The 22,766-nt window shown below is 36.8% G+C and overlaps 2 protein-coding genes across 3 annotated transcripts; one reads left to right on the top strand and one right to left on the bottom strand.

Moving 5' to 3' along the window:
• Positions 1-1,522: 1,522 nt before the first annotated feature.
• On the top strand, positions 1,523-13,024 carry elmod2 (ELMO/CED-12 domain containing 2). 2 transcript variants are annotated; one of them, XM_088075923.1, is made up of 9 exons: positions 1,523-1,658; positions 7,041-7,188; positions 7,281-7,309; positions 8,718-8,815; positions 8,956-9,085; positions 10,015-10,148; positions 11,559-11,627; positions 11,755-11,888; positions 12,021-13,024. In XM_088075923.1, the coding sequence occupies exons 1-9, from the start codon at positions 1,650-1,652 to the stop codon at positions 12,176-12,178; spliced, it is 909 nt and encodes a 302-aa protein (XP_087932049.1). In that variant the 5' UTR covers positions 1,523-1,649; the 3' UTR covers positions 12,179-13,024. The 2 variants fall into 2 exon arrangements, with proteins under 2 accessions (XP_087932049.1, XP_042341211.1); XM_042485277.2 differs by lacking the exon at positions 1,523-1,658 and adding an exon at positions 4,624-4,760.
• A 40-nt stretch (positions 13,025-13,064) lies between these two features.
• Positions 13,065-17,701, bottom strand: ucp1 (uncoupling protein 1). Its single transcript, XM_042485276.2, has 7 exons — positions 17,546-17,701; positions 17,238-17,374; positions 16,730-16,928; positions 15,493-15,690; positions 15,275-15,376; positions 14,712-14,892; positions 13,065-13,691 (listed from the first exon to the last, which is right to left on the bottom strand). Exons 2-7 carry the CDS (start codon positions 17,361-17,363, stop codon positions 13,577-13,579), a joined length of 921 nt encoding a protein of 306 aa, XP_042341210.1. The 5' UTR covers positions 17,364-17,374; positions 17,546-17,701; the 3' UTR covers positions 13,065-13,576.
• Positions 17,702-22,766: the final 5,065 nt, after the last annotated feature.

Here is a 22,766-nt window from a genome sequence, read left to right as displayed (position 1 = left end):
CGTGTGTGTGTGTGTGTGTGTGTGTGTTTAAAAGGGGAAATAAGGGAGTCTCAGGATATGTGTCTTGAGTACAGTCAGGTGCCTTTACATCACAAAATGCACTTTGAAAATGAAGACATTTTACTGCGTGGTTTAAAGAGGTTTGCGATATAAATCACTTTTATAATCAGGACATTTATAGCAGGCGAGGCTTAGTGTCATGAAGTATCCTGCTCGCTTAAAGATGCAGCTATTCACGTTTAGCTGACTTTCATGTACTGTCTGATCCAAATATTTGAAATCTTCCATTTTGCACGACAGAACAGCTGCCATAAAAAAGTGTTATGTGGATTAAAAGGTTGCAATTATGTATTAAAATTGTGTTTTAAAAAAGATAAAATTATAAGATAATCATAACTGATTTCATGCCTGTAAAATATAACTTTAAGTAAATACTTACCATCAAAACTAAGTAATTACTGGATATTGTAAAAAAGTTTCAGTGGACAGGTATCCGATGCCTGCACAGCTGAAGAAAATGTAAATTTTCTTTCTGTGTCCTTGTTCATGTTTAACCCTTTGAAACGTGTATCAAGATTACTTTTCTTGTGCTTAATTCAGATGCCTTTTATGAGTATTTAAAAGTTTAAACCCTGAGCAAATTGGTTTGATGGTGGCTGGCATGTCACCTGGAAGAGGTGCCTGTCAAGCTGCAGGTCACTATTAGAGATCAAAAAACAACAAAACCAGTTGTTATTTACAGAGACATTACTGCGTTCTTGCTGGGAGAGTGGCATAAAGTGCTGTTGCTTTTTTACTAAGATATTGCTGCTATTCCAGCAAGGATTGAGGCCCCCAAACTGTGTTTTTTTAAACATGATCTTTTCCTAACCATACCCAAGTGGTTTTATACCAAAATCTAACCCTAACCACAGAAAAGCTTCAGTATATTTGCTTTATAATAACGTGTAAATGTAACATATCTGTGTATGCAGAAACGTACTGGGCTGGAAGGAGCCTGGCCGACATTCATTTTAGGGCATGGGTCGCTGTATTACACAAGATGGTCTCTAGTTAAATTTATCTTTAAATGCGCAGTGACATGAAAAAGAACAACAGTGGTAGTTTCTTTAAATGCTGACCGACTGACAACAGGGTTTTCTTTGAATCAACCATCTTGTTAACATCATTAAGGTCATTTTTCAAACTGTTGAAAGCTTCCTCCAGAGCCACAGGGGACAAACAGTTTTTGCAGACTAAGTGTAGGTCATCATGCTGACTAAACTGAACTTTATGTATAAAATTGGTTCCCTGTCACATTCCGCCTCCCCGTCCCTCCCTTCAGCCACATTCCCGCTTCCCCAAACCCTCCTTACTGCCTTTCTCCACCTGACCACCAGATGCCCTCAGACTTTTCCCTCAGCTCCAGTCACCTGACTCCCTCAACAACCTGCTCACATGTTTCCACTTCCCTTCATTAGCCCTGCAGTATGCACCATACCCACTCATTCCCTGTCAAATTTCCAAAGTTGCTTTGTTTCTTGCCCTTTTTTGACAAGCTGTTGATATGCTGTAAGTGTTACCTGCCTGATTCATGGGTGGTTATTCTCTGTCACTGCTGAATAAATCTGCCTGTTTAGACTGGTTCCCTTTTGACCCCTGCATGCTGCATGATTCAGGTTTGTGTGCCTCAATTTTTGTGTTTAAATCGCTAAAATGTTCCAATCTGCTCAGTCATCTACATTTGGATCCCATAAGTATCATGATGTCGAACCAAAAAACAGTGGGAAACATTTTTGTATAAGATGTGTACATTCGTGTTGGTCTGGTCAGCAATATTTAGTGTTGGCAAGTAACTAGTTACATGTAATTAGTTACAGTAATTAAATTACAAAATAAATGTCGCTGTTATCAGTTACAGTTACTGAGAAACAAAATTGTAATTAAATAACAGTCACTAATCAAAATTTTGGTTATGTATGAAAATATGTTTTCCATACAAGGTTAATATAATAATAATTATATATTTTATTTATATGTTGCATAAAACACTTATTCTGTTGCTTTACATCTTTTCACTGTTCAGGAACACCTTCTTTTGGCAAGGCGAGTCAGCAAAGCCGTTGAGAGAAATTTGAGTGCAACATTTATGCACTTATGTTTGTATATTTTAAAGCTTTATTGCTCTTTTTAAAACATTTGGTAGAAAAGTACTCAAAAAGTAATCATATGCAATAAGTTACATTACTTTGAGGTACTTGAAATAGTTGTGTTACTTATTACATTTTTAACAGGGCAACTAGTAATCTGTAACTTATTACATTCCTAAAGTAACAACACTGGCACTATTTCACGTACTTGTGCCAAAGGACATGTGCTTTGGTTTTCTCTTTATAAAACTGTAGTGTTTTGGTTGTCCTGTCAAAGAGAGAGACAACAACAAAACAGTCAATTCTCTATTAAATATGCAATTATTTCTCACCTAATCTGTGGTGCTTTAAAAAAGATTTTGTGTCATGCCCGTCAGTGCTGTTATAACTAATTTAATATCAGCATTAAAGGCTACTATGTTGACTCATGCCAGACTCTTATTGTGGCCTAAGTGGTTACTCTGGGGATTCAGTTTTCAAATATAGCCTGGGTCTGGGATAGGAGCTCCTGTTGAAATGCTATAATTGTACGGGATAGACCTCCTGTCTTTAAAAGCCCAGAGGGACTGATTAGGTGAGAAGGCAGACCACAACTTAATTACAGTCGAGTGCACCATCGTGAGCTACTCAGGAGAGATTGTATGCATCGCTGATATCCCAGACTTGTGCTTCAGGATGAGTGCGAAAGTGCAGCCTGTTTGGAAAAAGGGACACAGCTGGTGAGAAGAAATGCCATCTAATGATAAGGATGTGTGGTCTGTTGCAACCATTTGAAACAGTGGAAAGATATAACTGAAAGTGTAAAACTCTAAATTGAGGGACTGTACTTGATTTATCAGAGGAGGGGGGGGGCTCGTGAGTGACCTCATTTTTTTTCTTTTATGTTGACTCTCCTCGAAGCCACAAATATTTTTTCTCGAGTCTGAAACTATACAAAGCAGTGGAAATATCAGTAATTCAAATTGTTGAATTTGAAATACTTTTGATATTTATAAGTTGAAAACTTGGTTTTTAGCTATTGTCATTCATGCAAGAGTGCAGAATGTAATGTTTTTAGCAGAATCAGGTTGGTGAAAATTGTTTATTTTTGGCAAAAATTTTAAATGAGACAAGTAGAAATTTAATTAAATTAAATTTTAAATAGAAGCTCATCATGCATGATATGTTCAAGGACTGTCAAAATGTAAAAATAAATCTGACAATTATTTATTTTTTTTTTTTTACATTTTCTGGGTTTGAGAGATATTTTTTTATTTACTCATCTCCACCACCAGAATTTGGGGTTCAGTGGGTATTTAAATATTTAAAAAAATACAAATTTTTAAAGTTGTATGTTCCTCCCCTAGGTAAAAAAAAGAGTCCCATTTCCCAGTGCTTTAAAAAACTTTGACATGCCTCCCCCATTTCGGACCACCCCCTCCATCTTAAAAATAACAAACAGTCCCTAATGTGGAATGATAGGGATTTAAGGCCAAATGATTGGTCAAATCTTAAAACGTCAACTCAATCTGCATATTGTGGATCTAGCATCATCTTGTGGTTAAATTGGGAAAGGCAAATTATTGTCTAAACCAGATTCTATGAGCTGGAACCAACTTTATCTGCAGGCAATAATTTCAACAAAGTACAGTTTCCGTTTGTCTGTAATGAGGAGTTTGAGTCATGATGAGTTTGTGCTTAAACACCTCACATGTCTAGATGTACTGTCTAGCTAATGCTTAACCCTTTAAAACCTGAGCAAATTGGTTTTATTTCTTTCGTAAATGAAATGAAAGGATTTTAGATTTTTTAGAAAATTATTATATTTGAATAATGTTATAGAAAACATACATATGTTTTTCCAAATTTTCAGCATTTTTTTCCTGACCATTTTCTCATTTGTTTTTTGTTTTTGTGTTTTTAAAACTTTTTTAAAAGGTAATTTTCTAGCCATGCATTAAGTTACTAATTGTCTTCTCCCTATATTTTTGAAAGAAATCATACCAATTTGCCCAGGTTTGAAAGGGTTAGAATACATATCTGTAGATAGATAGATAGATAGATAGATAGATAGATAGATAGATAGATATATTATTAATCCTTCATATGAAATGACATTCGGTGCAGCAGTTCATTCACAGCTAACCACACATAATATAAAATCATATCTGTTATTATGCACAGGAAAAAAAATCTTAAAAATGCACTCTAAAAAATAAATGCTAAAAAAAACATCCTTGGTCAGCAGATGGCGCTGCAGCAGCGCTCAGACGTCACTGACAAGCATGCGTGGCGTCTGCTATGTTTAAAGACATCCGGTAAACTAACAGTTGCAGTAAATTCAAACCTATTTTTTCAGATTATGCACACTATCTGGGCAGAAATTTCAAACCATCGCTCTTTAAAAAAACATGTGTAAGAATTTAAATGTAATTATCAAATGTAACTATGCATTTTATCCATAAATCTTCACATTCTTAGCTGCGTGTTATTACTTCCTTTTGTATGTTTGTGTGTCTGGCTAGAGCCTGAACGCACCAGAGCCAGACTGTTGTCAAGAGAAACGTTGCTAACCCGATCTGAACACACGGCTGGCTTCTCGCTCTCCACTGAATTTAAGTTTGGGTATATCTTCCTCTCTACGACAGTGGGGTAAATATAACCTCATCTCCATCTTCGTTTTAAACAGTAATAAGTACAGCAATGTTGCAACGCAACCCAATCGACGTAAACATATCATTAGCAAGCTAACAGTTGGCGAATGCAACCTGTTGTCTGAACCGGTTAACTGTCATCTGTGAGTTTTGAAGCTAGCGAGCTTGTTTAGTTGATCAAACTCTGTGTAACTAGCTAGCAGTTTGCTTAGACATGTATACAAAGCTTGCTAAAGCGCTGCTAAACTCGTTTTTATCTTTGTAGCTTAGCATAAATTGAATGGTCACGTTTTGTCTCAAGTTAGCATTAGCGATAATGCTAGCTTCCACAATGCTATTGTTTTAGCTGTTGGCTAGCCTTCTCTCGTTAGCTGTTCCTGTCACACTAACATGATTCCCTGCTTATTGTAGGTCATATATCTGTATTATAATGGTGGAGTACTATCAGCTGGTCCTCTCGTGTATTGAATTTGAGTTATTGTCTCGTTTTATACGCAAAATATTGTCTAAACTAACGTTACTCCTAACAGTGGTCATCGTCATCATGACACACAGACACTGGTGTTTCAGTCCTGGTCACAATGGGGCTGTGCTGGGCATCATCAGGCAGTGGACATGGGTGGAGGAAGTATTCAGTTCTGTTACTTAAAAATACTAATACCACATTGCACAAATATACTGTTGCAAGTAATTATCCTTCTTGAAAATGTTACTTGAGTAAACCTACGTAGTAACTTTACTATCCGGAAAAATATTAAATTAAAAAAACAGTGCAACAAACATATTAAGAAATTTAATAAATAAAAATATTTCATATTAACAACAGCAAGTCCTTATATCTGAGAAGCTGGAGCCATGAAATACTTTTGGAAGAAAAATATCTTAAACAATTATCAGTCAATTTTACAATCAGCTGACTTGTTGTCCAAGTTGCACGTGTATATTTCCATATGGTTTGCAAAAATCTTAATTTTAATCTTAATTTGCAAAGCAACAAGTGACTAAAAAAAACCTAAAATAATTGTAATAATTGTAGTATAAAGTACAATATTTCCTTTTGAAGTGCAGTAGAGTAGAGATAGCATGAGATTAAAATAATCAAAGTAATAGTATCTCAAATTTGTACTCAAGTACAGTACTTGAGTAAATGTACTTGGTTAAATTCAACTGCTGGCTGTGGAAAGTAAGGTGATACATTTACTTAAACACTGCACTTAAATTAAGTTTAGAGTTAGATGTACTTTACTCAAGTATTTACATTTATGCTACTTTGTTAAGTTACTTTAAAAATTATGTATTCATTCAAAATATATGATCAGCTCGTTAAATGTTGTGCCTTTTTATAGGTCAAAGTGCCTATTTTGTATAAAAATTAGATCACATTTAGAGGTTTAACAATAGGTCAGTTAATTGATTAGTGGAGTTACAGTTAACTGGTAATGAGTTATAATGGAAATCAGTTATTTCTTTGGGTAATTTTTTCAAGCAAACATTTTCTGGCTCTGTCTTTTCATATGTGATTTTATTTATTTTCCCTTTTCTTGTCTTGTATTATTGTAAATGTAATGTTTTGGGTGATTTTACTGTAGTTTGGACAAAACTTGACAACTGATGACTTCAACCAAGGCTCTTGGAAATTGTTATGGGGGTTGTATTGTTGTTTTACTGTTTTCTGGCATGTTGTATATGAAATTATTAATTGATTAGTCAAAAAAATCAATAATGGAATAATTTATTAGTTGCTACCCTATAAAATCAGCTCTATCTTGATTTGCTACAACATAAAAATGCTGTCATCATGTTAATCCATTTATAATATATAACAATGAGAAATTTTCCTTGAATACCTTAAGTATTGTATACTGAAAATGGCAGTACTGTGTCTGAATATAGTTGGTCTTATAAAGTCTTATAAAGTCAGTCTTACTTGAATTTTGAAATGCGGGCATAAAATTTGATGGCAGGACCTAGTGTTAGTGCTACTTTTAACAAGTTCTTCCTCCACCACTGTCAGTAGGTATCTTTAATGGTCACTTCGCATGAATGTATACTTGCTTTGATCACGTTATCTTACACTTTAACTACTAAATATTTTGTTGATCCAGAGTTTACAAGGACATTCCTTGCACCCTAGAATAAAAAGTTAGGGTGTGGCAGATCAGTTAACCCTGGTGCAGGACCGTCCATCACTGAAGTCAAATTTGTCTGCTTGTGTGAGTCAGACTTTTCTACCTGAATTCCTCAAGCAGCTGTCGTCGTTTCTCTGTCCATGTTGTAGAAGATGCTGGGGTACATCTGGCAGTATGTCTACACGTCCTTCCTGAGATACTGGCTGAAGTGGTTCATCAGACAGGCAACAGGGAAATGTGAGCTGCAGAGAATATGCTCTGGATACAAGCCTGGGGCAACAAGGACATTAAACGCAGGTGAATTAAACCTTCCTGATTCTGGTTTGCTTTTCCTGTTTAGTAGACATTATTTTCCACTAAATCAATTTGCCTCCTTTGTCCTGTTGCAGAATATTCTCTCCACTCGTCAAAGAACAAGGTAAGAGAATGTGAACTGATAGTATTTTAGTACATAATGGGTTATAGGGATGATTCTGATACCAAGAACTGTTCCAGGATCAGCTTCAGTATTTTAGGTTTATGAATGGCTTTCAACATGGCTATTTCTATTAATTTATGTTCAAGTTAAAATTTCTTTTATAGTTGAAAGACAAAACAATAATAGCTGTAGCACAAACTTGCTAAACAACAGCAAAATGGCTTATGACCTTTTCAGTAATCTTTTGGTCACTTGCCAGTAAAAATTGTTTCAGGTTTCAGCTCCTGAAAATTGAGGGTTTGCTTAAGTTTCATTGCAACTAAAACATCTCTTCAGTTTTTTTTTTTTATAAAGGTATCAGTGTAGGCTCTGAAAATGTGAGATTTTTTTGTTGTTTGCATTTTATTAAATGATGAATCCTGTGGCCTTATTAAAAATAACTTGAAAGGTTAAATTATGATGTAAATAATTAGTAGTTGCAGATGTACAAAAGTGATTTGCTCTCACAAAATGCCAGAAAAACAAGCACACATAGATGAAAGGAATAATATATAATTGTAGGCCTTTCACATACTACACAGACACAAAGTCAAACATAACCATAAATCTTGAAACAGGCCACAGATAACATACACTGTATATAATATGCAGTATAAATATTTTATGGGCCATAAGAGCAGGTCCCTTAGTCAAAATGTAGACTTGAGTTCTTTAAAGACAACCAGAAGCTGTTTTTCTGTTATCACTGAGACTGTTTCATAGTCTCTATTGCCATGAATACAAATCTTTGTTCCCAGACTGTTTGAGTCTGGACTGTGAGTTGGCAAGCTGTCTTTTCTGGGTAGACTTGAGGCTCTTTCAAAAATATGATATGAGAAACCATCTTTCAGCTTTCAACACAAGGAGGCCAGTATTAAGACGCCAGGATTGGGGTAATGTGATCCCTTACTGTAGATTTGGACAGGAATCTCTCTGCAGATATGAGTGTGAATAATTGATGTTTAAACTATGAGAACACTCGGAAAAATGCAGAGGAAATGCCTCTTGCTTAATTACTACTGACCTTGTTCATTATCTGTTAGGCTTTTGTATGTATGAACTCATAAAATCATATCATGCAAGTGTAATCAGCTCTTATCTTTCATCACTTGCCAGTCTTAGATGAATTGACTCTACTTGTCGTTTATAGCAAAGGAAGCATTTTCCGATCAGCAGTCCAGTCTGTGTAGAAACAGAGGTGCTTGGTCATCTTTTTCATTGTTTCAGAGGTTAACTTTGAAAGATTTGTTTTGTCACTCTGCCTGGCAGCACAGATTATAAAACAGTCACTGTGCCAATTTTCTGTGTGGTTGCTCACTGTATTATTACTTTTCTCCGGCTGCCTTTCCTGTGCTTTCCTCCTTTGTAGGTTTTAAGAGGAGCTTTGAAAACCAACAAGGATCATTTAGAGCAATGTGTGGATCAAATTATGAAAGAGAAGAATATCAAACCCCAGAAAGATCCACTGTAAGGTCATTTCTTATCTGTTGTTTTTGAGGTTGCTTCTCACCAGCAGTACTTTTAATTCCAAATCATATAAAGTGTGGTATTAGTGTGATTTTTGAATTAGTGTGTTCATTATTTGTTTAATCCTCCTACCTGTCTAGGTTCAAGGAAAGCCTACACATCTGTCTGTTACAGATTACAGGACACAACAGCCTGTATATATCTGTGGAAGACTTGAGAAAGGAAGTCTTTGACTCGGAGAACCAAAACCATGAGGCCATGCTGCTGAAGGTGTGTGTTCCTGCTTCTGCATCCCATAGTTTTTAGATGTATGGTCACTCTTCCACAGACCAAACAGTATTAGTCAAAGTATACGTGTGTCTCTTATGATACAGCTCTGAACATGGTGATCCACCACAATGTTTTTGCAACTCAGTGGCATTTTTGATCAGTCCTTGTGAATTTTGTTACCTGCAACACTGAGTGAAGTTACAGTTGATTTGATTGACATTATTTTAACAGGCAAGCCTCTGTGAGGCTCAAAATTGAGCACTGACAATTTATGTCCACTTAAAATGCTTGTTTTTGCCACTGTCTGGCTCAGATTGTTATTTTAAGTGTCTGACTACAAACACACCAGATTCCATGTAAATAAACAGTAATTTTAGTGTGTATAGAGACAGCATTTTTTTCACATCTAGCTGGGTGAATTAAGGGTATATATTACTTTTTTTTTCTGCTAACTTTAAGTGAATTGTGTTTTACGATGATCAAATGGCTGTTTATGGAGTTTAGTGGGTTTGATGATGGTGATTTCAGAGCTGTTTTTGGTTAAAAAAAAGTCTTTCTCTGTAGGGATACTTTCCATAATGTTTTAAGAGACTTAGAAAAACAATCTGAGCCCGTCAGCCAAAAACAAGCACTTTGTGAAATTAAATTGACGATTAAATTGCAGACTGTATTGCTGCAGCCCTAACGCTCAAATACTGGACCAATTTGATCTAATGATCCGGTGTGTCATATAGATGCATCATAAGTTGAGGCTTTACAAAGAGAAACCACAGTGAAGAGATTTGAGTTAAATGGCACAACAGAATGACATGATTTAGATTACAGTATTAAAAGCAGGATTTCAAAAAGTCATGCACAGAATCATTGTACCTGTAACTCAGTACAGTGGCAATACAAATCTGTAACCTTACAATTATTTGTGCTTTCAGCTGTGGGACCTGTTGATGCCAACAATCAAACTGGAGTCGAGGATAACCAAACAGTGGGGAGACATCGGATTCCAAGGAGATGACCCCAAGACTGACTTCAGAGGAATGGGCCTGCTGGGCCTAATCAACCTTGTGTGAGTCCTCAGTGAATATCAATGAGACATTTTTGAGCTAAATTATAAACAAGAAAATATCAGCACAAACCATTAAGACCATTACCAATTACTGTCCTCTCTTTGACGGTTTACTTTTTTGGTGGGAATATCCTCTTGACTTAGTTTAATTCACATTAACACAATCAACATGAACATTGTTATAAATCTTTTATAAGCTTAGGCTTCGTCCGGGCAGTCTTATCTGAGATTTCTTGTTGCAAAGCAGCTGGGTGAAAATTGGCTTAAAAAACATAAATAAAACCTAACATTTGTAAACGGGGAAACACAACACAGATACAAAAAACTGACAAAGCAAACTAAACTTATTTTACAGCTGTGTGTCAAAAGGAGCCTAAAAAATTAAGTCAGTGGGATTTCATACTTGTGTCCAAAACCAAGCAAAACTGCAGCAAAGCACAATCTTATCACTATAATGGACACTGAAATTTGACAAAGTAGAAATATGCTTTTATATGCATGTTCAAATGATCATCCGTCTTTGTTTTGATGATTTGCACACATTGTTATCATGATGTTTAGATTCACACACTTAGAAAAGTTAGTATTTGCAAACTAAACACTCAAGTGGCTACAAATAGTGAGGCTGCACAGATCTAGTTAATGATTTATCTGTGTGGAGTCATGCATGTGTGTTTACGCGTCGCTGTCTAGTCGTCTATGTTGTAACATACTGTGACGAAACAAATGACAGTTTTGGCAGAATATTAAGACAAAGAAATATCATCCTCCTCTTGAGTCTTCTCAAAGAAAAAGAGACTGTGGAGTTATAGCTGCGACTGTATCAAAACACCAAAGAGGTCATAGGCTTTAAGCCGTGAACAGCATTATTGGATTAAGCCAAAAGCAATATGAAGCCAAAAGCAATATGTGCTGACAGCTTGACAGTCAAAGCACCCTGCCCTTAGATATGAGTAACTTTGGGCCTATCTAAAATATAAACATTGGAGTTATGTAAAAGTTTACCCCCTGTTCAGTTGTCATGAATGTTAAAATTAGCTATAGAGACCAAAACCATTTTTTGTCCCAGGCTGTAAACATTTATTTCTTCTGCAAAGGTCATTTTAATATGGTGGTCTTGGGGACTGAATCACTTTTGGAGCCAGTCTGAACTGAGGTGAACTGCAGCTTTCTGGCTCGTCATTGTTACTACATTTTCAGCCCCAGAGGTTGTCACTTGAACCCAGTTGATGTTGCAGACTTGTTATCAAAGGCTTTATACAACCCTTTTTTTGGCGTCTGCAGTTGTTCTCCTTAAGCATAAATAGACAGTGAAGGTATTTTCACTTTAAGATTAACCCAGCGAGTGTAAGGGAAATATAGGACTGTTTTAAGGTAAACAAAATTTCTATTGAAATGTTTTTCTTACAGTTTCTTTAGTGAAAACTACACAGAGGAAGCTCGTCAAGTGTTGTCTCATGCAAACCATCCTAAACTTGGGTAAGAGACATTCTTACATGTACAGTATTGGGGCAAATGTTTGATTTCCCTAAAATCTTTCACCTTCTATGTGCATGGGCATTTTTGGCATGCACTTAATGCTAATTTAGTCTTCCTCATATTTCAGGTATTCATATGCCATCGTTGGGATCAACTTGACAGAGATGGCCTACAGCCTCTTGAAAAGTGGTGCTTTGAAGCCGCATTTCTACAACACCGTTATGGGCACACCTGAGCTCTGGCACTTTCATCAGCTATACTGTGAGTAAATAGATATTTTTCAACATCTCTGACTCTTCTTCAGAAAAACACCTAACTAAATCTTCTAAAAGTGAAATGTTGTTGTCTGTTTTTACAAAGAATTCTCTTAAACCTGTGTTTCTTCTCTACTAGGTTACTTGGCCTATGAATTTGATAAATTTTGGGTGGCAGAAGAACCAGAAAGCATCATGCAGTTCAATCAATACAGAGAAAAATTCCACAACATTGTTAAGCTGCATTTACAAGACCCCAATGTGGCTTTCACATTAACTGTGCGTTCTAAAAACTAACGTTATTCACCTCTCCACCAGACCCTCACCCTGACGATGTTTGAGGAAGACAAAAGTGTGAGTAATGCTTTAGATAATAAAAATCTGACTGAAGCTGGCTGGTCACAAAAAAATCTAAAATGAATCCTCATACATTTAGTTTTATGGTTCATTCGTTTGGCTCTGTTCATCTTGTTAAAGTAAGAGTTTTAAATGGAGCATAAAGCTAACACCCTATACCTCAAAAAATGACCATTCCAGTGTTTAATCAGGGCCCTTGTGGAGTGAATTATTATTACTTTTTGCACAAATGAATCTTATTTTTTTGGGGTCTCAACATGCCCAGAAACTCATGAAACTTGGTATACACGTCCGGCCTAGTCGTAATAGCGCCACCTACTGGCAACAGGAAGTAAGCCTTGAGGGACATTTATCATTACACCTTTGTACTGTACAGGGTAAATGAGACCTGCTGCAGAGGTTTAAGCACTTTCAGTGAGCAAGCAGCCAAATTGTTGTAGTTAAAAGACAGTTATTAAAAAATGGTAATTGAACTACCATATTTATAGCTGTTCTGTTTGTATTTATGTAAACAAGTTCTTAGTTGTCCCGCTCAGGAATTAGATTTTTATGTCCAGAGACCATGGCTAAATATGTGCATGTTTTGTCCCTGTTGATGGCATCTGTATTGTGTAATATAGCTGATGTGGAACTCAGAATGTTTTTTTGCCTACGATTTCCTAAATTTGTATGTCTGAAGACTGCATTTTTATTACCTGTTGTTATGCCGTGGTTTGCTTTTGAGGAAGGTTTGTAATTAACACATTTGACTTGGTGTTAATAAATACACATTTTAATGTTTTGAAATGTGTTTTATGTGGATGTACTGATAGAAGTTAATAAGCAATTACAAGTATATTTTTATTAGTAGCACCAGCATTATTTAAAGGTACACTGCTGTAAGTTGCCCAAAATATACAGAATGTCCCAAACTTGACAGTGTAAATATTCTAAATGGGTCCCTTTTTATTTCCTGTTGGATTGTTTTGTAGTGTATGTCAATGATATGATACCTGACAGGAAGTAAACATGGACCCAATCTGTTGCCACAATATGGTCCATAATTAGCAGATCTGCAGATTTTAAAGTGCAAACTCAACTTCCCAAAGAAGGGTTATCACAACCTGGTGTGGGCACCATTATGAAAAATGATAAATAAAAAGATAGAACATCTTTTTTACATCAGTTCAACAAAGTCAAATACACAGTACACTTAACCCTAATATCCCTTTTTCAACAAAGGATTTTCTTCTTTGTCACCACAGGACAAAAAGAATAAAGTGTGAATTGATGTTTCTTTATCGATGTTCCAACCCGCTTTCGGTTTAGATTTTTCAGTCCAGCTTTAAAACGGGAAACTCAATTTCTCTCCTCGATTCTCTTCTTTGTGACCATCATAGCTCTCTTGATTTGTTCGAATGAGACAAACATCACAACGTTCCACGATCCCAGACGCAGGAATGAGGGTACAAATCTACAGGAGACATACGTAGATAAATAGATAGATGGATAGATAGATACTTTATTAATCCCAAAGGAAATTCTGGCAGTCAACTGCCTTAATTCAATTCAAACAATAAAAACACAATAAAAGCATAATAAAAAAACATAATATATACAGTTCCAGTTAAAAAGTGTGGTTGTGCCAAGTGCAAAGGGGGGAATTCGACACCCATCAGAGAGATGGGGGACTGGGTGTTTGAAAGAAAAAAAAGAAATAAAATTAGGGTTCCCATGATCATGGAAAACATGAGAACGTCATGGAATTTAACAAACATATTTTCAAGGCCTGGAAAAGTCATGGGTTTTTTTTTGTGTGTAATGACATTGGTGCTTTAATTTCTTGTGGATAACATAATGTAACATGATGGCTAATTTATTTTCTATTCTGTCAACGTATTGTAACTGTTATGCATTGTGTGCCAGTGTTTACCATCATGTATTTTTCTTTATTTTCACCCCAGTCTGTCTCCTCCTTCATGTATGCCAGTTAATAACTGTTGCATTTAATTCTGATGTTTAAGAAGTGCCATGCAAATCCTTGAAAAGTCAGAAAAGTTTTGAAATTGTATTTGTGAAAATGTGTTGGAACCCTGTAAAACAGGTCCACTAATGCAGCATTGCTTAAAACATTTTTTGTCAAATGATTGCAAAGCAAGGGCTGGTTTTGTTTCAACACTGGGATATGATAGAGAGGTTTGAGAGTCCTCTGCCAGGAAATTTTGAGTGTCAAATCACTCAATATCCATTCTGGTAATTATTTATTTACCAATGTTTTGCATTTTCTGCATTCATATATAGTGTAGATGTCTTTTATTTTGTCAAAACAAAAGTCCCCTGCTACTTTATTGTTTTTACTGGGAAGGACAAATACTCATTTTACATACTGAGGAGGATGTGTCGACTTCAACAGCTCCTGAAATCTGCACCTTTGACCTCAAATACAAATATTTCCTAAACAAACAAACGTGCTGTGGTCAGAGAGGAGGCTCACCCTTTGTAGAAAGCCGTTGGCCCCTCTTTTGTCATCATGGTCCAGGCACAGTTGATAGCGCTCTTGTACTGGCCCGGTGGTGAGTTCATGTATCTAGTTTTCACCACATCTACCGGGGAGGCGATCACTGTGGTGACAAAGCCGGCACCAAATGCAGATACAAAGTGGCAAGGCAGATTATCTGTGGACAGAAAGATTGTGAACAAAGTAACTAAAGAGAATAAATAAGGGCAAACAGAAGGCCTTTTTTTGCGGGCTGAGCAATATAGAAACTCAAGTCAGCAGATTATGTAACCTTCTGAATGAGGCAATATAAATGATTGAGATAAATGTTATATTAACAACTGTATTTACAGCACTGTGAGGGGAAAATACAACACGTTCTGTACCAGCCTGTGTGCTGTTATCAGCTGTGGCAGAGTTGAAGGGGTGAGAGGGTGTGTGGATCTCTAACCCAATCAGCTGTCTCTCTGCCATGGCAGCGTGTGTGTATGTGTGTGTGTGTGTGTGTGAGTGTGTGTGAGTAACTTGTAACTCCGACATGCATGATCTTTGTCACTCACCTGACATCAGCTTGTGTCTAAGAATGGCCTCCTTGATCAAGTCATATGTAACCAGCTCTGTGCAGTTGACCAGTGCATTTCTTGTGATGTTGGGTAGTGTGCCTAAAGATGCCAGAAAAGATAAACTTTTTGATCGCTAGTCAGTTATAAATCATGTCCGGGTCATATTTTCATGGCAGATGAGGTACAAAAGAGTAACTTATTCTGCTAAAAGGCACCTTTCCAGAGTCCACGTATGCCTTCATTCTGGAAGATGTGTTTGTAGGCCTGCATTGTGCCACTGTAACGACGAGCCACACCGTCCAGGTTCATCTGGGCCTGGAATCGAACCTTGACCACATCAGTGGGTTGTGCAAAAGACACTGCCATGGCGCCCGTGGTGCAGCCAGCCAGGATACGGATCAGTACATTAGGGTCTGGTGAGGGAGAGACGGGAACAACCATTGATGGAATGGACTGTCGTGTATCTCTGAGGTACTTGTACTTTATATTATATACATATTGCATGTGTATGTGTGTAAGGGGGGGGGTGCGTATCCACTGTGAAGGATTTAGTGGCATCCAGCATTGAGGTTGCAGAATGCAAACTTCTCTTGTGTGCCAAGCGTGTAGAAGTTGAGAAGTTTGTTCTGGGCTTCTGTAGAGCAACATGGAAGGGGATCCAGTGCATATGTATTTTCTTATTGTTTAGGTGATTTAAAAACAATAAAACACAGTTATGAATAGATAGATACCCCTAAATCCTACACACTGGACCTTTAACTCTCAATGAATACATCAATCAATGTCGCTGCACTCAGATCTTCCTCACTTTACCCTGAGTCAGCAACACTCAGCTTTCTTTGCCACGGGGGCCACTTTTACAAAATTACATAATTAATGATTAATTTAGAAATATGATGTAGACTGCATCCAGGGCGATCCTCCCCTGGCACTTTTGATGAATTCTTTAATGAGCTAGAAACACTGAAATATTGAAGAAAAAAAAGTCCCAATGTGAGTCAATGTACTGGTTGGCCACCCTGCACCCCATAGCACAAGGGCTATAAGTTGAGTATCACTTCCCTAAACTCTTATTACATCTAGTATTTTCTTAATAGTACATGTTGTGTACTTTATTAACTTGGTATTGGGACTGTATGCCAATGACAACAATCTGCTACTGTTCTTCTGCCTTTATTGTACATAGAGAAGCTGTTGCACATCTGTCAGTGATGGATAAGAGATCTCTCCACTGCTCCAGAGGACGTGATATGTTGTACAGATTGTAAAGCCTTCTGAGACAAGTAAGTGATTTTGAGCTTGTTAAAATTAACTGCATTTGATATTCCTCTTTCATGTAAAAAAATCTGTAACAGTGGGACATAGAGGAAATGTCTGATTTGTGAAAACTTAATTTGTTTAGAAATATGTCATTAAAAGAAACCCTACATGCTCATAAAAGTAACCACTCACTGTCTTTGCCACCAGTGTAGAAGCTCTTGACATTGTCGTAGAGGCCGATCCTGATGGAGGCGAAGCACACTTGTCTCTGCAGCCCCGCCACCAGCCCGTTGTACAGAGACCTGGGCCCCTCTGTTCGGATCATGGTGCTGATTGTCCCAAACACCCCTCTATAGCGGATGCCTTCCACTCCCTTCTTCTCTCCCTGGATCTGGGGTCACACATTGTACTCAAGGTAAACCAGCTTTACAGAACAAATGTAGGAAACCTTTAGACTTAATGTTGCAGTGTGTTGCTACAGAAGTGCAACTGATTTGATTTTAGGGTTAATGAAGTAAACAAAGTTGCAAGTCAAGCTCAGTCAATAGTAGCCAACATCACACTGTGTTACAAAATTTCTTTAGACTAACAGACGATTATTCTAACAAAAGGACATGCTTGCAGTAAATGTGAAGATGTTTTAATATACTGGAGATAAACATATTTTTTTCTTTCTTTGTCAGTATCACCGAAGAGATACCTGTAGTCTGACTTTGGCTGTGTCCAGAGGAAATGTGACAAGATCAGCTACACAGGCTGCGGCCCCAGCACTTGCCATCTTCACACCGAGTGGAGGGGGAACGTCTGAGGGTTTAAGTCCTACCATGTTTCCTTATTCTGAGGATTACAGGTATGCACAAACACACAGAGACATAATCAGAAGCAGGAGAAAACCAGCATATAAACATTAACCTCCCACACCAATCATGCATCTTTTCAGCTGTTAAGTTGGTGAATCTTTTATGAGTTGGCAATCAAAGTGTAAATTGATGATGAAAACATACTCACATTGTTTGGCTAAAATTTAATGCTCCTTTTGATCCTCAGTAGTTTGTTGCCAGGCAGGATTTGATTGGCCAGATTATAATCCATAAAGGGTGCCACTCCACAGAAAGGAAAGATGCATCTTCAGCTCTGTATTTATATATTTGCTGGCTGAGCTTTTTACGACATCCACAGAGAGGCGTTACTGTGTACTCCGGTACGCACGGGTCAAATCAAAGTCCACCGACTGTCAAAAAGTCAATGTTCAATTTACCCCTCAGTGCAGGCACATTTCAGAAAAACAACTATTTTACTTCCCCTATTCTTTAACTCCAAAACCAGTATCTTTTCATCCAAGATTTATCGTATAGTTCCAAATGTGTCTGAAAACTATAATTAATATTTCTAAATGTTATGTTCTTTTGTTATAATGTAATGTAATCAGCAATATAGCCATTCACATTTAGTACAGTAAGTACATTTACATTCAGACCTGAATCTGTCATTTAATATTAATAGTTTACTTTTTTAGCCCAAGTGTTGGTGCGCTTAACAACAGTCATAATAAAGCACTATCAGACAACAGCCAATGACAGAGCAGGTGTGTGAACAGCAAAGAGAACGTCAGGAGCTAATAGGCTAAAAGTTTTCATAGCCCTTTCATTTTTGCAGTGGCATTAGTGTATCATACAATGTTTCTTATTTTGTTTGTTATGAAACATACTTTATTTATGATTTCCTGACAACGTACTTTTCATATTTTTGTGCAAGAGGTGCATCGACTTTTTATAAAAGCATTTGAGGGGGGTAGTAATGACGTGAACTAGCGACTGAAGTTCAGAATGGATCAGATAAGAACTTTGCGTCACGGCCTATTTGGCCTCTCAGCAGTTTGGCAGTGATGGTGCCTCTTTCATAATACTTTTCCCTAAAGCCAGTCTATGTAGCTTCGCATGCTGTATGGAAATTATGTCAAAAATCTGTTTTTGGTGGGTTTTTTTGTGTGGGTATGAAACATTATAACCTTAACGATGGTATGATTTATTGCAGGCCTGTTGTAGACTACATTCATTTAAGCAATGTTTTCCTAATAAGCTGGCAACAGGCTTCGGTTTTCGTTGCTATCGTAGCTGGACTGGCAATTTGTGCGTTTGTGCATGTCTATCCCTGTGTCTGTATCCCACTGGCTATTTGATCGCTGTTGCTCTGCACTATGCTCATATGGTGGTTAACACTGACAGTGCCTTTCCGACCCACTGTGATGTGTCCTCATGGAAGCAGAGCGCCCTGTTGCTGTTGTTAGCACTCTTCGTGCTGTTAGCACTTTTTTTGCTGTTAGCTGCTAGTCACTGGCTTATTCACCTCCAGGATTAAAGCTGTGTGCAAAATTCTAATTCATAGATATAGTCTGAAGGTCGCATACATCTACTTTAAAAAACATAAAAGTGCTAAATAATGGAAAAAATATTGATTTCTTGATTGAGATATAGATATAGTAGAGTACAAAATTGAAGAAAAGACTGAAGCTTTTTTATCACATTAATTTTCTTTATGTCATCATGTCTTTCTCCCTATTAATATATTCAGTAAGCATTATGATTTTTTTTTGTATTTGTTTGCTATGATTAAACTTTGTAAGAGACTTTTTGTTTTGGGGAGTTTATCATTTCTGGAAACCAGAGAGATGACCCCAGAAGAGATAGAGCCTATTTCATCTATCCTGTCCCAACAAACATACTGTATCCTCTGGTAGATAAATCATTTATAGCTTTGTCGTGTGTCTGACAGGGGAAGCCTCTTCTTAATGAGATAAAAGTCCTGTTTTAAGTGAGCTTACAGTCCTGTGATTGGTTAACTTGAGCCACAACCCCAGTGTGTTTAGTCTACAAAGAGAGAGGGAGACAGACAGACAGACAGAGAGGCCTTGTTATCAACTGAGGTTTAGTAAAGCTGTACTCAAGGAGCATGTTTTCCCCTTTCCCTTTGAATTGTAGCGAAGCAGAATTATAAAGTGACATGAAAGCAAAATATGCAAGTAAAGTAGTTCAAATTCATACTTAAGAGCAGAACTTAGCAAAATATCGCAAGTAAAAGTACTCATTATGCAACAGTATTCCCCTTGTGAGAAGTCTATGATTGAATTTTAGCCACTAATATGTAAAGATGTTGGCAACATTCTAAAGTTGTAGCTGGTTTGAAATATAGGTAGTGGTAGAAAGTAACTTATTACACTTACTCAAGTACTGTCATTAGTACTTGACTTAAGTATTTTCATTTTATGCTACTTTAAACTTCTAATACATTATATCTCAGAGACAAATATTGTACTTTTTACTGCACTTTTATTTGATAACTTAAGTTACTTTGCAGATTCAGACTAATAAATAAAGTCAAATATAATTTACAAATAAATAATGACGTGGTATTAGAGGTCAAGATAAGGTTCAACTTTCGTGGTTCCCTGGTGGGAATTCACAAGCTACCCAGCAGTTTATAAAGTCATGAACAAAGTTGACACACTGTTGGAATGGAAACACGGTGTTATGATCAAGATGTTGCGAAGGTGTGTGATGCCTTTTTCTTTCCATTTAGTCCCAGTTAGAGGTGATTTGTTTGCAACTAAGTCCGGATTGTGACATATGGGTGTTAGTTTGGTGGGTGAGAATGTGGTATTTTTTGTTTTTTTGACTTTCCACCAAGCTGAAAGAGTTATGGATATTGCAATGGTTTTGAAGCAGTTGTGTTTTTTGATTGTGTCACTGATAAAAAGTACGTCTGAAATTGCTATGTCTTGGCATGCAGTTTGTGTGATATCAAGCCATGGGTGGTGGTGATGGGTTGTGTTGATCCATTTGATAAGGTATTGTAACTGATTTGCTGAGTAGTAAAATTGGAAATTTGAGGCTTCTATCCCTCCCTTCGAGGTTTTTTATTTTTCTAATAAAATGGTTTTTTTTGACTTAATCGTGTTAAAGCATTTTACTGTGGGTTGGATTGGGATCATTTTGAATAAGTAGTTGATTCTTGGTAATACAATCATCTTTATTGTAGCTATGCATCTTATAATGGAAACTGGTAATGTCATCCATCAGTTTAAGTTATCATCTTTTGTTTTAAGCAATGGTGATGTTTAAGCGGAATAACAACTTAGAGGAGAATTTTATGCCTAAATATGTGATGTTGCCTGTAGTGGGTGGTTAATGGGGGATTCGTGATGTAGTATGAAAGCTATCAACATTTCTTGGTAAAATGGTGGATTTATTCCAGTTTAATGTGTAATCAAAGATTTTGGAGTACATATTGATGGTTTTGATAAGTTCTTTGATTGATCTGTCTGGGTTTTGTAGAAATAGAATTATATCGTCTGCATATAAGCTCATTTTATGTATATTTTATTACTGCAGATACCTGTGATATTGTTATTTTGTAGTATTGCTGCTGCTAATGTTTTAATAAAAAGTGCAAATAGTGAAGGTGAAAGTGGACATTCTTGTCTAATGGCTCTGTAGAGTGTGAAGCATTTTGTGAAATTAGGTTGTTAGTAATGATTGTTGCCCTTGGTTTATTTTAGAATGTTTCAATACAATGTATTAATGACTGTCCAAAACCAATTTTTTTTAACTCTTTTAATGAGAAATGTCCGGTTTACCTTGTTAAATGCTTTTTCAACATCTTGTGAGAGGATGGTAGCTTTAGAGTTGTTTTGGTGGGTTATTTTTATCAGACTGAAAAGATGGCGTGTGTTATTTGATGAGTGTCTGTCTTTGATAAGTCCTGTTTGATCTGGGTGACTTAGTGTTGAGAATACTGATTCAGTTCACATTGCAAGAGCTGTCCTGATGATTTTGATAACGGTGTTTATTAGGGACACAGGTCTGTAACTTGTGCAGTGAGTTGGATCCTTTTTTTAAGTGGTACTGAGATAAATGAAGTGTTCATATGATAAGGGATGGATTTATTCTTTTTAATCTCGTCTGCCATTCTTGTGAATAGTGGTGATAGTGTTTGCCAAAAGTGTTTATAAAATTCAGTGGGGAAATCTGTCTAGTCTGGGGGCTTTATTATTTGACATTGTTTTGAGTGCTTTTTCATATTCGGTGGATGTTAATGGGGAGTCTAGGAAGTCTTCATCACAAGGGGTTAAGATTGGAACCACCAGATTTGAAGTCGATTGGATTAATCCTGTAGCCGAAGTTTGCAAAAGTACAAGGGGTGGAAATCGCCAAAAATTAGCACAAAATAAATTAAAAAAAAAATTCAAATCCAAAATTCCAATAGCCCACTTCCTGTTGGGCTTGAGGGGTAGGTCCAAGAGACTTTTTTTTGCATGTCTGGACATGAGAGACACATCTGTCAGATTTCAGACATGTAGGTAAAGTGTCTAGAGGTTTAGCTCAGTGGGTAAATCAGATGGTCAGTGTGCCTGAGGTTGCTGGTTCAAGTCCTGCCTGTGGCTGGTGGTTTTTACTTTAATGACATAAATAAAATATCGTTTGATTTGTCTGTCTGATCTGCTGATATAAGTCATCGAGGATGTACCTTGCAAGGAACATTTAAAACAGTCAAAAAACACACAATTGTCCCCTGAATTGTCATATACAGAATACTGAATTTTTCCCTGCCAAGAACTTAGTTGATTATCAGCCTGACTCATATATCAATTGAATTTTAAACAGACGTCACTGCTGATACTGAGCTAAAGCGAACGTCAAAAACTTGCAAAGTGTCTGGAGGTTTGGCTCAGTGGGTAAATCAGGTGGTTAGTGTGCTTGAGGTTGCTGGTTCAAGTCCTACCTGTGACTGATGGTTTTTACTTTAATGACATAAATAAAATATAGGTTGATTTGTCTGTCTGATCTGCTGATATAAGTCACTGATGATATACCTTGCAAGGAACATTTAAAACAGTCAAAAAACACACAATTGTTTCCTGAATTTTCATATACAGAATACTGAATTTTTCCCTGCCAAGAACTTAGTTGATTATCAGCCTGACTCATAAATCAGTTGAGTTTTCAACAGATGTGACTGCTGATACTGAGCTAAAGGGAACGTCAAAAACTTGCAAAGTGTCTAGAGGTTTGGCTCAGTGGGTAAATCAGGAGGCTAATGTGCCAGAGGTTGCTGGTTCAAGTCTTACACAGAACAGGTGACATTTCACTTACATGACAAAATATCAGCTGATATATTTGTCTGCTCTGCTGATATAAGTCATTGATAATGTACCTTGCAATGAACATTTAAA

The sequence above is a fragment of the Plectropomus leopardus genome, chromosome 3 (assembly GCF_026936395.1).
Source record: "Plectropomus leopardus strain MGB_pleo_1.0 chromosome 3, ASM2693639v1, whole genome shotgun sequence".
In the NCBI taxonomy this organism is placed as follows: domain Eukaryota; kingdom Metazoa; phylum Chordata; class Actinopteri; order Perciformes; family Serranidae; genus Plectropomus; species Plectropomus leopardus.
This window is presented reverse-complemented; position numbering and strand designations above follow the sequence as displayed.

Excerpts from the sequence above, each read along its gene's own strand:
- elmod2 (XM_088075923.1), top strand. Across the intron at positions 8,816-8,955 it reads AAACCCCAGAAAGATCCACT|GTTCAAGGAAAGCCTACACA; the intron begins GTAAGGTCATTT and ends CTACCTGTCTAG. Across the intron at positions 11,628-11,754 it reads GCAAACCATCCTAAACTTGG|GTATTCATATGCCATCGTTG; the intron begins GTAAGAGACATT and ends CTCATATTTCAG.
- ucp1 (XM_042485276.2), bottom strand. The coding sequence starts at position 17,363 with ATGGTAGGACTTAAACCCTCAGACGTTCCCCCTCCACTCGGTGTGAAG. Across the intron at positions 15,377-15,492 it reads CATACGTGGACTCTGGAAAG|GCACACTACCCAACATCACA; the intron begins GTGCCTTTTAGC and ends TGGCATCTTTAG. Across the intron at positions 13,692-14,711 it reads CCAACGGCTTTCTACAAAGG|ATTTGTACCCTCATTCCTGC; the intron begins GTGAGCCTCCTC and ends TGTCTCCTGTAG.